The following is a 12880-nucleotide window of genomic DNA, read 5'->3' as shown; positions in this document are numbered from 1 at the left end:
GCACGTAGCGACCACGGCGCCTCTGGTGGCGAATGAACGCGCGCCATTTTTAAGTAAAATCGTCGAAGCTTCACAAGCTGGGAGAAAGCTTCACAGTCGTTGGGAGGTAAGTCAGCTGTGTTATGATTAATTGTTAGACGGCTAATTTTACAAGACTTGTAAACGCCGCCGACCACTGTTCAGTGTCACCGGTGCCAGCAACACGATGGCAACAACGAGCCTGTTCACACGGAAAGAATAAAAACACAGAAAATATACGAAGTACAGACACACACAGTTCTTTCCACGAGTCTCGCTGCCCGCTTCGACACGAAGGTGGTATTCACATGTCGGATGAAGCTAAAACAAAACGTGCCAAAGGGTGAATAACGAAAGTCATCCACCAGAATGCACCATCAAACACGTCAACAAATACGTCAAATGCCAAGAGGAGCCAGTTTATTCCATTCCGCTCAGTTGTGGCAGCCAATGCATCGGCCAGACTGTAGCCAGACGGGACGATGCCTGGACGTTCGCCTTAGGGAACACTTTCTCGAAGTCAACAAGGCGTCATCCGACTCCTACCATCCGATTGTTGTCCATGCCCGTACTTGCCAAGATTGCTCTCCTAGCTATGAAAACACTACCGTGCTAGGCTCACACAAGGACAAGTATGGCCGAGAAATAATGGAAGCATTTAAGATCAAAACTGCCACAGGCAATGTTTTCGAGCCCTCGCAGTCGTTATCGACATCAGAGATGGATTTCTTAGCGCCGGAGTTGTCATAGAAAACATCTTTTCCAGTTTCTTCTTCCTTTTCAGTAAGTTAAATCAGCTATCTTTACTTTTATCGTTTTTAGTATCTTCTAGTATTTTCGTCTTCACTTAAGTTTCTCTGTGAACAAAGTGGTTCATCATAGTGTAATGGGCATCATTTAAATGTTGCTGCTCGTTGAAAGAGCTGTGTGTGTCTGTTCCTCGTATATTTTGTGTTTTTATTCTTTCCGTGTGAACTGTACTCCATTCAACGTGCTCTGCTACGTGTACCTTACTCCGAGCCTCTTTGATCTTTCATGTTTGCGCGAATAAACAAACCGAAAGCACCGAGGAAGGCAACGAGCACGTGCTCTAATTCTCTCAGTCACAATAGTAGTAATGTAATGATAATACTATAATAAGAGATCTCTCCATCCCTACTAGAGTCACCAGTTTGGACGATGAAGCCAACGCAGCCATCATTGAAGACCACGAATGCGTGGCGCGCCACATCAAGCTTCCGCCTCAAATTTCGAGCTTGGACATCGTAAAGAACCAAGTCTACATATTTTATGGAGTCATCACACCGCTCCACGATGGTAGTCAAGGTATAATACCCCCCCCCCCCCCCTCCCTTTTGCAGCATCTCATCACGACTATTATCATTGCTGTTACCTTCCTGGGCATTTCTTTTCTATGTGTCCCAGCGTGACTGACTGGTTCTTTCCACTATAAAACCATATCAAACTAAAGTTCCGGCATGTTTGGGAATCAAAGTTTTGAAGGGATACTTTATAGACTGAGTCACCAAGTGTCTGAAAGCTTTGCTAATGACTGCATTTGTTTCTAGATGAGTGCCTCGAAGTGACTCGCTTCACTTCTGTCAAGGATGTGGACCTGCCTCTCTATGGATCATGTGCCAAGGTCCGCCGGCAAATCGTCAAGGAAATGGATGAAGTAGTTGGTAACACGTTGGACGAAATCCTGAGCCAGCTTGATCAGGAATGCCAAGTTTTCGGGGATTGGAAGGCCGGCGTCCGGCGATTGGTCGCCAACGAGCAACAGAGTGATGCGCCGGAGACATATCAAAGCCCGGACTGTCCCACACTAGATCCCGGGATCTTTGTGTGCGGCAGTGATCCAGACGACCGCAACGTAAAGAAGAAGGTGTCGTTGGAACGGCTCGCCATGGACATCGTCAAAAAAGTTTACGAAGAAGATTGCGCCCGAGGCCAGGACGAAAAGGTTCACTGCCCAACAAAGCCACCGTAGCCAAGCTGTCGAAAGAATGTAGCTATGGTTTTGCCTTTGCACAACATCAAATGCTAGCAGAGTGCTTTCCTTGTTAATGTTAAGTCCCTGAATGCAAGTTCCCATCCCTTTTCTTCAGTGCCTTCAACTCTTAAAACAACAAGCAGTGAAACAGAAGTCCGTGCTTCACAGCACCATCTTGAAAGAAGACATTTAAAGCTGAAGGTATGCCAGGTAGGCTGCTTCGACAGATCCGAGGCAAAGCACCGGCCTACGGCTCCCCAGTTGGTGGGTTTTGATCTCGCCAAGATGCCTGCAATCAGACGGAAGCTTATTGTAGAGAAGCCCCCGTGAAGCTGAAATTTCGGTTACATGTTAAAAGATCCCAGGCTAACCGAAATTGACCCACAGTCATCTGCTGGGACATTGCAACACCCTTTGGTTTTGCACAAAACCCCCCCAAAATTTACTCTGTACCTATCAGTCGAAGACGACATGGAAACATATAGCAAAGGGATGCATGGATGGATGAATGGATATTGGGGACCTTGGTTGTGGCACATGTTGCCAGTTGGGATTGTGGTCAATGCCGAGAAGCTATGACACGGCTATGTCATTGGAGGTTGTCCAGATTTTATTGCCTGCCACAGGCCATCCTGTGCAAGAGTTGAGTAAAGGTATCCAGGGACAAATATTCTGGGCTTCTTTTCCCACAACTTTGACACAGAATACCGAATACAAACAATTGCCTGCCCAACTTTCACTTCTGGGTGTGAAGCTCGGCCAAAACCTTTGTAATTAATGTCAGTCTCCAAATCGTGGTGTACAAATATGGTTTTTGTGCAAAATATAGTAGAAACTAACTACCCCAATGTCACCTTGAAAACGTAGCAAAATTAACACCAGGAACAGAAAATAGTGCAAGGGATGGTGAATATTAACCATGCTGAATTAACCCGACGGCTAGAAAGGAAACATCAAAACATAGAAATTTATTTTGTTTCCCGACAGCCGGTTCGGTTTTTCTTAATTTTTATCCATTTAAAAAAAAAGGGGGGGGGGAGGGGGGGGCTGGGGAAGGTTATTAGGTGCAGGGTGTGCTTTTTGTATCAGAAGTGTGTAGAATGGAAGGGGAGAATGATCCTTTTTTTCCAGTTTGAACGAGGATGGGTGTTGCCTTAGCCCGTCGTCCTGTAAGGTTCTTCCCATTCTTACATCGTGTGATGGAGACTGGCATTTGGGCTGTATAGACTTCATCCTTTCTTTGTGTTTGTGATCATATGACCTTAAAGGCCGACGTACACTTCGCGCTTTCCATTTTTGCCTGCCCCCTCCTTTCCTATATCCTCTCCACTTTTAAGCTTGCCCAACTTGGCTTTCCTCGCAGATTAGGAGAGGGGAGCGCTAACAGGATTATCTTCCCTGCAGAAAACCGAGGTTGGTACGTCGGCCTTTAAAGGGGCGATGCAACCATTTTTGCACTTTGCGCAAATACCGCTTAGAATGGATCCCTGACGTTAATGACTTATGAAACAAGCATTCGTTTTTCACCCCACACAATAGAAGCTCCAGAAAAAATTAAAGAAAAACGAGCAGCGTTCACCCCCTCAACTCGCAGCCAGAACAAGCGACCACGTGATATGGAGCCGATTAAATGCCGCCAATGTTGATCACAGCCACGCGCTGGGGTTGGCGAAGCACAGGACATGTGCCGAGTTCCTGACATTGTTAGGGCTCGGATATTGTCGTCATTGCAGCGATTGGACACGGGCCACTACCCGAATGCTTCTCGAGCTAGTAATTTTCACGAGCCAAAATCGAGTGCCCACGCAATGCTGGGGTCCAATCTATGAACCGCATTCAAATATCGTCATTGGGGTGTACTGCCCCCACATTACGTCATCAAATTTTGCAAAGGAGAGATTGAATGAAAATGATCGCTTTTGTCCTTGAAATTACACGGCAGCAAAGGAGTTTCTTGGCCAGTGGCGTTGCGTGCGAGTATCCTTGAGTCCTACTAGTGCCAGTAAGCTCGTGTAAAGTGAAAAAAAACATCTGAATTGAATATCGCTGCACTGTATAAGGAGATGAACTAAATAAACGAGTTAGCACAGTTCGAGATGTTGTCTTGTCTATTTTCTGTCCCTTCTACATTTTGATGTTTCCTTCCTACCCCTGTCTCAGGATAATTACACATGACCAAAAACATATGTATCCAACACCCCTTGGGAAGTGCCATTTTCAAGAGCAAACTACAGCTTAAACTTCGTCAACTACTCTTAATCAGCAGTGTTGACAAGAGATTGCGTCTTACGGGAACTGATCAAACTAAATTGCCTACAATAAATGCATGTTTTTTGAGCCGGTTTCTTTTGTTAGTATTTCAAGCATTGATCGTGTGGGTTTCATTCTGCCAATGCTTTAGTTTTTTTCGTGCGGTAGTTTATTTGCTTTGGATTTACTTCGGTACCTGCTTCACGATTGCTGGTTTGGGTGGCTAAGGGCTAGTCAAGCCGTTTCCGCACTTTTTTTTTCCTAGTCACCTTTTAAAATTTGTTTTATGGAAATGTCAAGGAACTCTAATTCTGCACCTCTATTGGCATTCCGCAGCAGTTGGGGTGCTGTCACAATTCTCACCTTCGCAGCTAAACATGCTTTTCGCACATCGTTTCTGTTTTGTCATCGTTCTTGAAGAATCCTAGCTTCAAAGTCCAAGGGGGCAATCGCCAGTCAGTCAGAAGCCACACAGACAACGTGCCAACTTCCAAAGTTTATTTACACTGGACCGGCAACCGTAAACAAAATGGCAGCCACAAAAAAAAAGACGATGTGCAGGCACAAGCGGCGACCATCCTGGCTTGCGGTCGCACGGCACTTTCCAAACGTATTTTAATCGTTCCACAGCCCCACCAACAACCTCATTAAGTTAGGGTTAGTAGAGACTCAAAAGCAAGGATAGTAATGTACGGAACTCTCATTTTATACGCTGCACAATGACGGCATTCAGCAGGTTGGCGTCCTTCAGCGATGCCTTGTCGTCTGTCAGCTCTTTGTTGGGGAAGGTCATGAGGAGGGTGAATGTCGATGCTTCGTACTCCGGACGAGCTCTGAAGCAAAGGAAGTCAAGGACCATCCATCTTTTTTTATAGACAGTATTGCATATGTGACTATTGAAAAACAGTATCATAAATGACAGACGTTCCTGAAAACAAATTGAAAGAATACATTTCTCATACTCCAGCTGTATGGAATCTAATATCTGAGAAAAATGAAATGTAAACAGTACTGCCATATTGAGGCTTTACGGCAAAACACACAGACAGAGAGGAAACACGGGACAAGGCATTGTCCAGCATTGCCTCTCACTCTGAGTTTTTTTGGCATGAAACCTCACTGTGAATTGGAACCAACTAGCCCAACTCGTGGTCTTAATTCAGTAGTGCCTTTCTTCTGCTGCTATTAGAGATGAATTTTTTTTTTTTTATTCCCAATAATGTTCTGTGTATTCAAAGTATGTTTTGTCGTGCTGAACAATGCTGTTATGTTCGTCACGCAACTAACAAAACTGTTGTAAACATTTTCCTTGTACGACCAAAGCACACGTGTCGTTCCCCGGGTTCGTCACTTGACGACGCAACCCGGTAAGCGTTGCTCAAAAGGATACGCCACAATGTACTTGCGTATGTCCCCCACGGTGTGGCTGTGATTCAGCCGTGCCATCAACCTGCAAGCAGAGACACATAGATGCGATGCCGTTTCCTGTGCCCACTCTAATAGACTAAAGGCAGCCCAATTTCGCCACCGAGGAGAATTTAACTTCCTGAAATCAAACGACTGCTATGGCATACTTCGACGACGGGCAGAAAATATCTAATTGAGATGTGCCACATAAGGCAGACGTTTGAAAGTTAGTATAGTTCAGTTCATTAATTTGCCAATTACCTCAAATTTTGCCGATAAACTAGAACTGAACACCGGAGCATGAAGGCACAAAAACTTTACGCTTGCACTCTGGCATGCGCTGCAGATAAGATAATTCCAAAGGAATCACTTTTGTACTTCAAGTGCCCTCTTTCAAAAATCAAGATGAGTTTATAGAATGGAAAAAAAAAAGCCGACCTTCTGTTCGTGCTTTGTCCATAATTTAAACCCCTAAGCTTGCTCCTCAGAATTATGAGGACACGACTAAAGTGAATCCAATTTAGGTTTGGTGGCTAAAGGACTGAAGGTTAACTCTGAGACCAAACCAAGAAAGGGCGCCCCACGAAAAAGTGTCATCAGATTGGCTGTGGCCCTACCAAGACCAGAAAAGCCACTTTGCGAAAAAGCGCCGTCGTATTGGCTCCAGCCATGCCGAAGCTAGAAAAGCCGCTGTGCAAAAAAGTGTCGTCAGATTGGCTCCGACGTACCTTGAGCCGTCCGACAGCCGGATCTGGATCGTAGTGCTGGGCTGGGACTCGTCCACGAAGATCGCTTGCTGCGCCGTCTGCTCTGCATTTTCCTGGACACTCGCCGAGGGCCGGATGACGTTCGGCGTCATGCTGCAAATGAGACAACTGTCACCACTTTTCCAGACACCTAAGCAAACAAAGCGTAATGGCCGCTTCGTGGCAGGGACAGCTAACCAAAAGACATGGCCTTCCTTGGAATCCTCTCTGAAATGTCGAAACAGTTGCCATGCGTTCCGCGTTCAGTCACGTCGTCGGCAAAGCTGGTCGCGCGCCACAAAACAATGCAGGACATGCTTGTTAGTGCACCCACCTTCCGAGGCGGTGTCCCTCGCCGACGAACGCCATCTTGCCTCGCCGTGGTGCCACAAACTGCTCGTGGCGATGGTCCTCCATGTTGAGGCTCACCTCAGCTCCACGCGCCTGCTGCACCAGCTCGCGCGGGATTTCCCTGCAACCGAAGGGCAACATCCATTCGAGAAGAAAAGCACTTTGTCTTCCCCGGGAGAAACTTTGTTTAGTTATTTTTCTGAATTGCACTTTTCAGGAAGGGAAATTGGTACTACCGTAGAATACCGCACATCTGCCCATTCCACATTAAGCGCCCATTCCCAAATTTGTAAGATCTGAGAAAATGCGCACAGTACATTTATATGTAAAATTGATGACCGGACAAGCGCCCGTCTCCCATTTTCTTGTGATTATCTCCAAAGTCCAAAGTTTGGGTGGGCACTTGCCCGGTATTTTACAGTATCTGTTCACAAAAACGTAAAACAAAAGGTCCCCCTAAAATTTTTTTATTTCAAAATCTTAAAGTCTGAAGAAAACCAGGCATCTTTTATGATCCATTCTGCTATAGCTCATGGTTACGGAAAGAAACGAGTCGAAAAGGAAAACAGAACCCAAGTGCAGTAGAACCTCTGTATGGTAAAGACTAACAAAGAAACAATTTGCAAAAACTGCGTCTTTTACGAATCTTTGACCCATGCTCCACACCTCATGCATGTGAAGGCTTTATTCTGATCATCGTCTATTCTGTCTTCACAAAGGGCAAAGGCTTGGACCATCCCAATACAATCAGCTGTATAGAGCAAAGCAGATGAGAGCTTTTCACGTGAGGTATGCACCCCAAAATCCCGAATGGCTTGCTTGGGTTGCAGGTTTTACTGATTGCCAAGTTATGTTAAAACGAAGTATAGTGTTTTCTTCAGTTAGTCAGCTCACTAATTAACTCATTTTACCTCTTTTCATGAGATCGACATGGCAAGCAACTTGGCTTAGGGCCAAAAGTACCCTAATGCAAGTTCCCCTTTTAACCTGAAACATTCTTTGGCTAGGTGTTTGGCATTTTGTCAAGCCCGAAAGCAAAGCCCAGATAAAAGTGTGGTTGTGAGGCTCGACACTGATTGGTTAACGGGTGGGAGAGGAGCAGTGAAGTGCTCAATGCCGATTGGTTAACGGTGATGTCATGTGATCAGGGATCACTGGCCTAAAGGACCAGCGAGGCACTCACCCCTGCCGAATGGCCATGAGGAACTCCCGGCTGCCTGGATCGTCATACGCCTGCAGGGGCCCGTCGTCCATGCTGAAACCGTCCTGCCACATCTTCAGCACCCGCACCACGGGTGCCGGCGCCGTGGCACCAGCCGCTGCTGGTCCTGACGCCACCACCTCTGTGTCGTTCTCCGTACAGCCCAGGCGGTAGCCGGCACCGTGGAACCAGTTGCGCGATGACCGCTGCTCGGCAGGCTCGGCGGTTGCGTCGAGCACTTGAGCCCCGTGCCTGCAGGGATGCGCGAGCCGAGCGTTGACAGCGTGCTCGCGGTAGACCCTTTTCAAAATTCAGTCTGGCAACTTTGATCACCATCATCATTTCGGTGTATGGCGTCTGCGCCAAACTAAGGGGTGGCCTTCTTCAGACTGATGAAGGAAGAAGTCGAAGGTATTATCAAGCAGAGAATATAGACCGTTCCATTAGGTCATAGCCGAGAGGGCAATAGAGAGGAAAAATGCCCTTCCCCTCTCACCCCGAATGTCGTCTGCTCCGCCGAGTGGGCTGTACCTAGCATCCGGTTGGCGTGCAAACTCTGTTCAAAATTGCGTCATTTTGGAAATTTGAAGCGCAGATGCGCAGATTTTGGTATGCCAGTTATCGTGTAATACTATGCTAGATAAAAAGACTTACAGGGTCTAATTGCACTGTTATTTGAGTGCTAATAAAAAAAAAAAAAAAATAGGGAAAACTGTGTCAGATTGGCCGGTCTCTCCGGCGAAAAGTAAATCCGGTTGCTGTACCGTTTTACTATACAAAGTTTGTACTGGTGTAGGCCTTTAGCTACCATGAGTGGAAGTCTGAAATAATAAATAAAAATGTGCTCTCCTGCCGCAATACACGCAGTAGTTGACTGACTCAACTGCTATTTAAGTAACGGAAAAATAGATATGCTAGTTGATCATTTACCGAAATAAAAGAACAGAGAGCTATAGGCTGATTTTGGAGTAGCCATAACTATTTTAAGAACGCGAACCACACTTCAAAATGGCAGCCACGAGCGAGAGTTCGATGTTCCGTACAGCCCGCCGGTACAGCCCAAAGATGGAGAATGGCAACCTCCCAATTCGTCGTCTGCTAGTGGAGTCGGGCGCGTGCCCCCTTTCTCGTTTTACCTCGCCGAACCCGCTGAATTTCCCGGATGTATGGAGAGGGTGCTGCTGTCAAACAAAATGGTGCCGCCCAGAGAGCGCTAAATGGAATGGTCTATACGAGGTTTGTACGTCCTTGAACGTCGTACCGACGTTCGAGACGTCGGTATGACACAATGCATGAATTGGATACGATGGCTGTGTACACATTTCTTTCAGAGTGCAATCCAAAATAATCCTTTGGCACAAGTTTGGCTCTAAAGCCTTTTGACGGCGGAACTTTAATCAAGGGGCTTATGGATTAACGCTTTGTACCGCTCAGTTCCCACGTTCCCGCCGTCGAAACCGAAACAAATCGAGAAAGAATTAAGAGGCGATCGAAGAAGCGGTTCTTGTTTGCCACTGGAGCGTAAAAGTGATGGTGCCCGATGAAATATGGTTTCACGACCGTCGTCAGTTTGTCGAAAGTAAAACCGCTTCTTGGGTTGCCAGATGGTACTGAATTTCTAAAAGGGTCTATTGCCGAACACTCTAATCACCAAGAGGAAAGGCAGAGAGTAGTTTCGGATGTCCCATCCTTAGCGCAAGCTTCCTACCTTCGACAATGCTCGGGCATCTCAAATAATTTTAAGCTTGGAAACTACATCTTTGTAAAGAGAAAAAACAAATTCTATAAGCCAAATTTGTAGCTCCTGCGCTGCAGTGACGTCAAGACCACGGCCATGCTCTCCTAGTTTTTTGTCCTGTCTCGAAACAGATGTATTGTATTCTTCACCCTACCCATAATCCTCTCGAAGATCACACGCGAGCGCCTTTTTTGCACCGAGTTGATCGCGCTTTAGAGTAGTTGTTGTGCGCCGCCACGCTGCGAGAAAGCGGCAATGACTGATGTCATTGACACTTCCGGGCTCAGCTTTTTGTATTTTGAAAGGGTGTAATGCATTCGTAATTGTGTCAAAAAATTTGTTTCACGAGTGCTGTACTAAATGCTATAAAAATGTAGCTTACAAAGCCTCTAAATTTCTGTGCCCATTACGTCATTGGCAAAGAAGCAGCGAGGAGATTCTAGTGGGAGAAGAAAACGGCAAAACTTAAACGTCACGTGAGCGTGCCAAAAATGTTTTTTTGTTGCAAAGCATTTTTTGGGGGGTACATGAAAACTTTGTGAATCGTTGTAGACCACAAAGAAGTTACAAATTTTGAGGTGTCGGAGCCCCTTAACGCAAGACGAGCAGGCTGATCGTCGTCTTGGCAGTTTTCGTAAAAAAATATAGGGCAGGGATGCTATTTTGTTAGTGATCGAAGAAAAGATGTATGACGTGGGCAAAACGACGTTTTGGGAAGGCCTTCGCTATACTGAAACTGCAGCCTTTTGGCTTATTGCATTCTTCGTTTCATTAATGATCAGAGAAAAATAGGTAGGTTTTTTTCCATTTGGTAGGAAGCCGCCTATTTACCCATTTAAATGAGGTGTCCAATTTTAGGGATTTACGACACTAGGGAAGTTTTTCTTTTTTTTTTTTTTGCAATCACATAAAAAGTTTTACTTGAGATCTGGGACTTTACATCACTGCCTTCCTAAACATAAAGGTTTCTTTAGATTTTACAATCTGCGTCGCCATCGATGTCGAGGAAGAGAGATGAACGCGAAGGCTGTCTTGCAGTGGCACACTCTAAACTCACTTCTTGGCTGCCTTGAAGACCTCTACAACAAAGTTGTCCTTCTGCTTCTTCCCCGGCCCAAGCACCTGCTGGCCACTGAAAAACGAGAAAACATGCCAGTCAAACAATGGCTACACGACGGCTTCAAGTTGGCTGTATGTCGGCAGTGAAACCGGGCACGGGCTGGAATGTGCAGTGTCGTACCTGCGCTCGGAGCCGCCTGCATAGAACGCCTGGCCTTCTTCCTCATTGCCGCTCTCATCTTTGGTTAAGTCTGCGAGGCCAGCAATCCTGGAAGATGTAACCAGAGCCAAGAAAAGATGGAAGCCGCTGAAAATTTCTGCGCCAAGGTGCCAGGTTTTCCGAGACATTAGTCAAGAACAGGGCGCCTGTGTTCTTAGGGCGGTGCCACTCGTTGCAATACCTGATACCAACAGTATGCAATCACACACAAATATACAAAAACTGAAAACCAACCTGTTGCAATTCCACAGCAAGAATGTCCTTTCACATGCACCAAAGCAAAGAAATGAAAAAGCAGTGGTTCTCAACCATTGATGATTCACGGACCCCTTGTGGATTGGCAAAGATGATGGAGTACCCCGTTCGTGGTGAGGGGAAGAGAGATGTGTAGGTTAATTATGATAATGATTTAATAAATTGGTATAACTGAGGGCTAGTGAGAAGTAGACTTCTCTCATTGACATACAGATGGGAAAACTCGTTTGAAAATAGAAATGTTTCTTCTCAACCTGAAAAAAGACAACTTCTATTGCTGGGTTTAACTGATGATGCAGGGCTCCGCGGACCCCTAGAATGCCTTCGCAGACCCCAAAGGGTCCACGGGCCTTCATTTCAGAAGCACTGTGCTAAAGAAAGGATTTGATGTCACCATTCGATGACATTATGGCACCTTGGATGGGAGGCATGTTGCTTATGGCTTTCTTGCGAGTCTCTTCATTAAAATTTGGAGAATTTAATAACCTTGAATGTCACAATCAAATGATTCCAATTAGTCACGTGTAAGAGACTAGTATGCAAAAATTAACCAAACAAAAATAAAAGAGTGACTATTTTTTTTTTTTTTTATTAGATAACCCACATGTGATGAAATTTCAGTGCTGGTGACTAGTGAAAGGAGAGCATCTGTTGGTTCAGTGGTACCGTACAGTAGGATCAGTGCTCAACTTAGTCAGTGGGTGGAACCAGGGGTGCTATGTTGCACTTTTTGGACTCCCAGGAGACTAGGGAGAAGGAAATGACGTCAACGACACAGCAAACACAGATTGGGTGTTGATTTCGTTTTCTTCTGTCAACATCCAATATGTGCTTGCTGTGTCGTTGACGTCACTTTCGTCTCCCTAGTCTCCTGGAAGTCCAAAAAGCGCAACATAGCACCCCTGTGGCATAGCCAGAAATATTTTTCGTGGGGAGGGGCGGGGGGGGGCTGAAGTCCTATAAGTTCTCTCTCTCTCTCCTCCCCTTCTGGCTACGCCACTGTGTGGTAAACACCCAGTGACTAGATTTAGTAAGGAGAACAGGAGATATCGCTAGAAGGACAACTGTCAAGCGAATTTTATTATTTTTAATAGTTGTGTTACCTGCTAGACCTCGGCGGAGCTTTGGGCCTTTCAGGCGTAGGACTTGAACGCGTCGGCGCTTGGAGGTTCACTGGCGAGGGATCTCGCGAGCTTGGGCGCTCCAGCGACTCATCCGTTTCTTCGTAGAAGGAAGCCAGGGCGAGCTGGCAGACGAGAAACAACGGGTCACCGTCGGCTCCACCGTTAAAATCACTCAAACTCAACGGAGATCACCAGAAAGCACGAAAAACGCCACGTTTTTGACGCTTAATACCCGAAGCCTCGACACCGAAACGAACACCAAAACATCAGCGAACGGAGAAGCCGTGTAGCTCTAGGACGCTTTTCGGAGGATTGTCTGGAGAGATCGCCAGAAAACAAAACATTGGCGATCGATGTAGAATTTGAAAATCGGCCTACCTGAAGGTCCCATGCCGCCGACTCCAGGTAAAGCTTGGCCCTGGCACTTTCGACGCCGGTGACACCGCAGAATTGGGCGATTTGGTCCGAATGTTCCTCGCAGTCCGCCATGACAGTTTCTACTGGCTAGGAGCTTTGAT

The 12880-nt window shown here is 46.2% G+C and overlaps 1 protein-coding gene and 1 long non-coding RNA gene across 2 annotated transcripts; one reads left to right on the top strand and one right to left on the bottom strand.

Annotated features, from left to right (window-relative positions):
• The first annotated feature begins 17 nt into the window (after nucleotides 1–17).
• LOC115323225 lies at nucleotides 18–4394 on the top strand. Its single transcript, XR_003919124.4, has 3 exons — nucleotides 18–106; nucleotides 1181–1344; nucleotides 1587–4394. It is a non-coding gene; the product is annotated as an uncharacterized LOC115323225 (long non-coding RNA).
• Nucleotides 4395–4735: 341 nt separating this feature from the next.
• On the bottom strand, nucleotides 4736–12877 carry LOC120845803 (NSFL1 cofactor p47). The gene is made up of 9 exons (XM_040217354.2): nucleotides 12741–12877; nucleotides 12342–12484; nucleotides 10945–11031; nucleotides 10762–10836; nucleotides 7949–8218; nucleotides 6749–6886; nucleotides 6397–6528; nucleotides 5652–5711; nucleotides 4736–5094 (listed from the first exon to the last, which is right to left on the bottom strand). The coding sequence occupies exons 1-9, from the start codon at nucleotides 12849–12851 to the stop codon at nucleotides 4962–4964; spliced, it is 1149 nt and encodes a 382-aa protein (XP_040073288.2). The 5' UTR covers nucleotides 12852–12877; the 3' UTR covers nucleotides 4736–4961.
• Nucleotides 12878–12880: the final 3 nt, after the last annotated feature.

The sequence above is a fragment of the Ixodes scapularis genome, unplaced genomic scaffold, assembly GCF_016920785.2.
Source record: "Ixodes scapularis isolate PalLabHiFi unplaced genomic scaffold, ASM1692078v2 PGA_scaffold12__126_contigs__length_90152505, whole genome shotgun sequence".
In the NCBI taxonomy this organism is placed as follows: Eukaryota; Metazoa; Arthropoda; class Arachnida; order Ixodida; family Ixodidae; genus Ixodes; species Ixodes scapularis.
The sequence above is the reverse complement of the archived record's forward strand: the minus strand, read 5'-3'. Positions and strand labels throughout refer to the sequence as shown.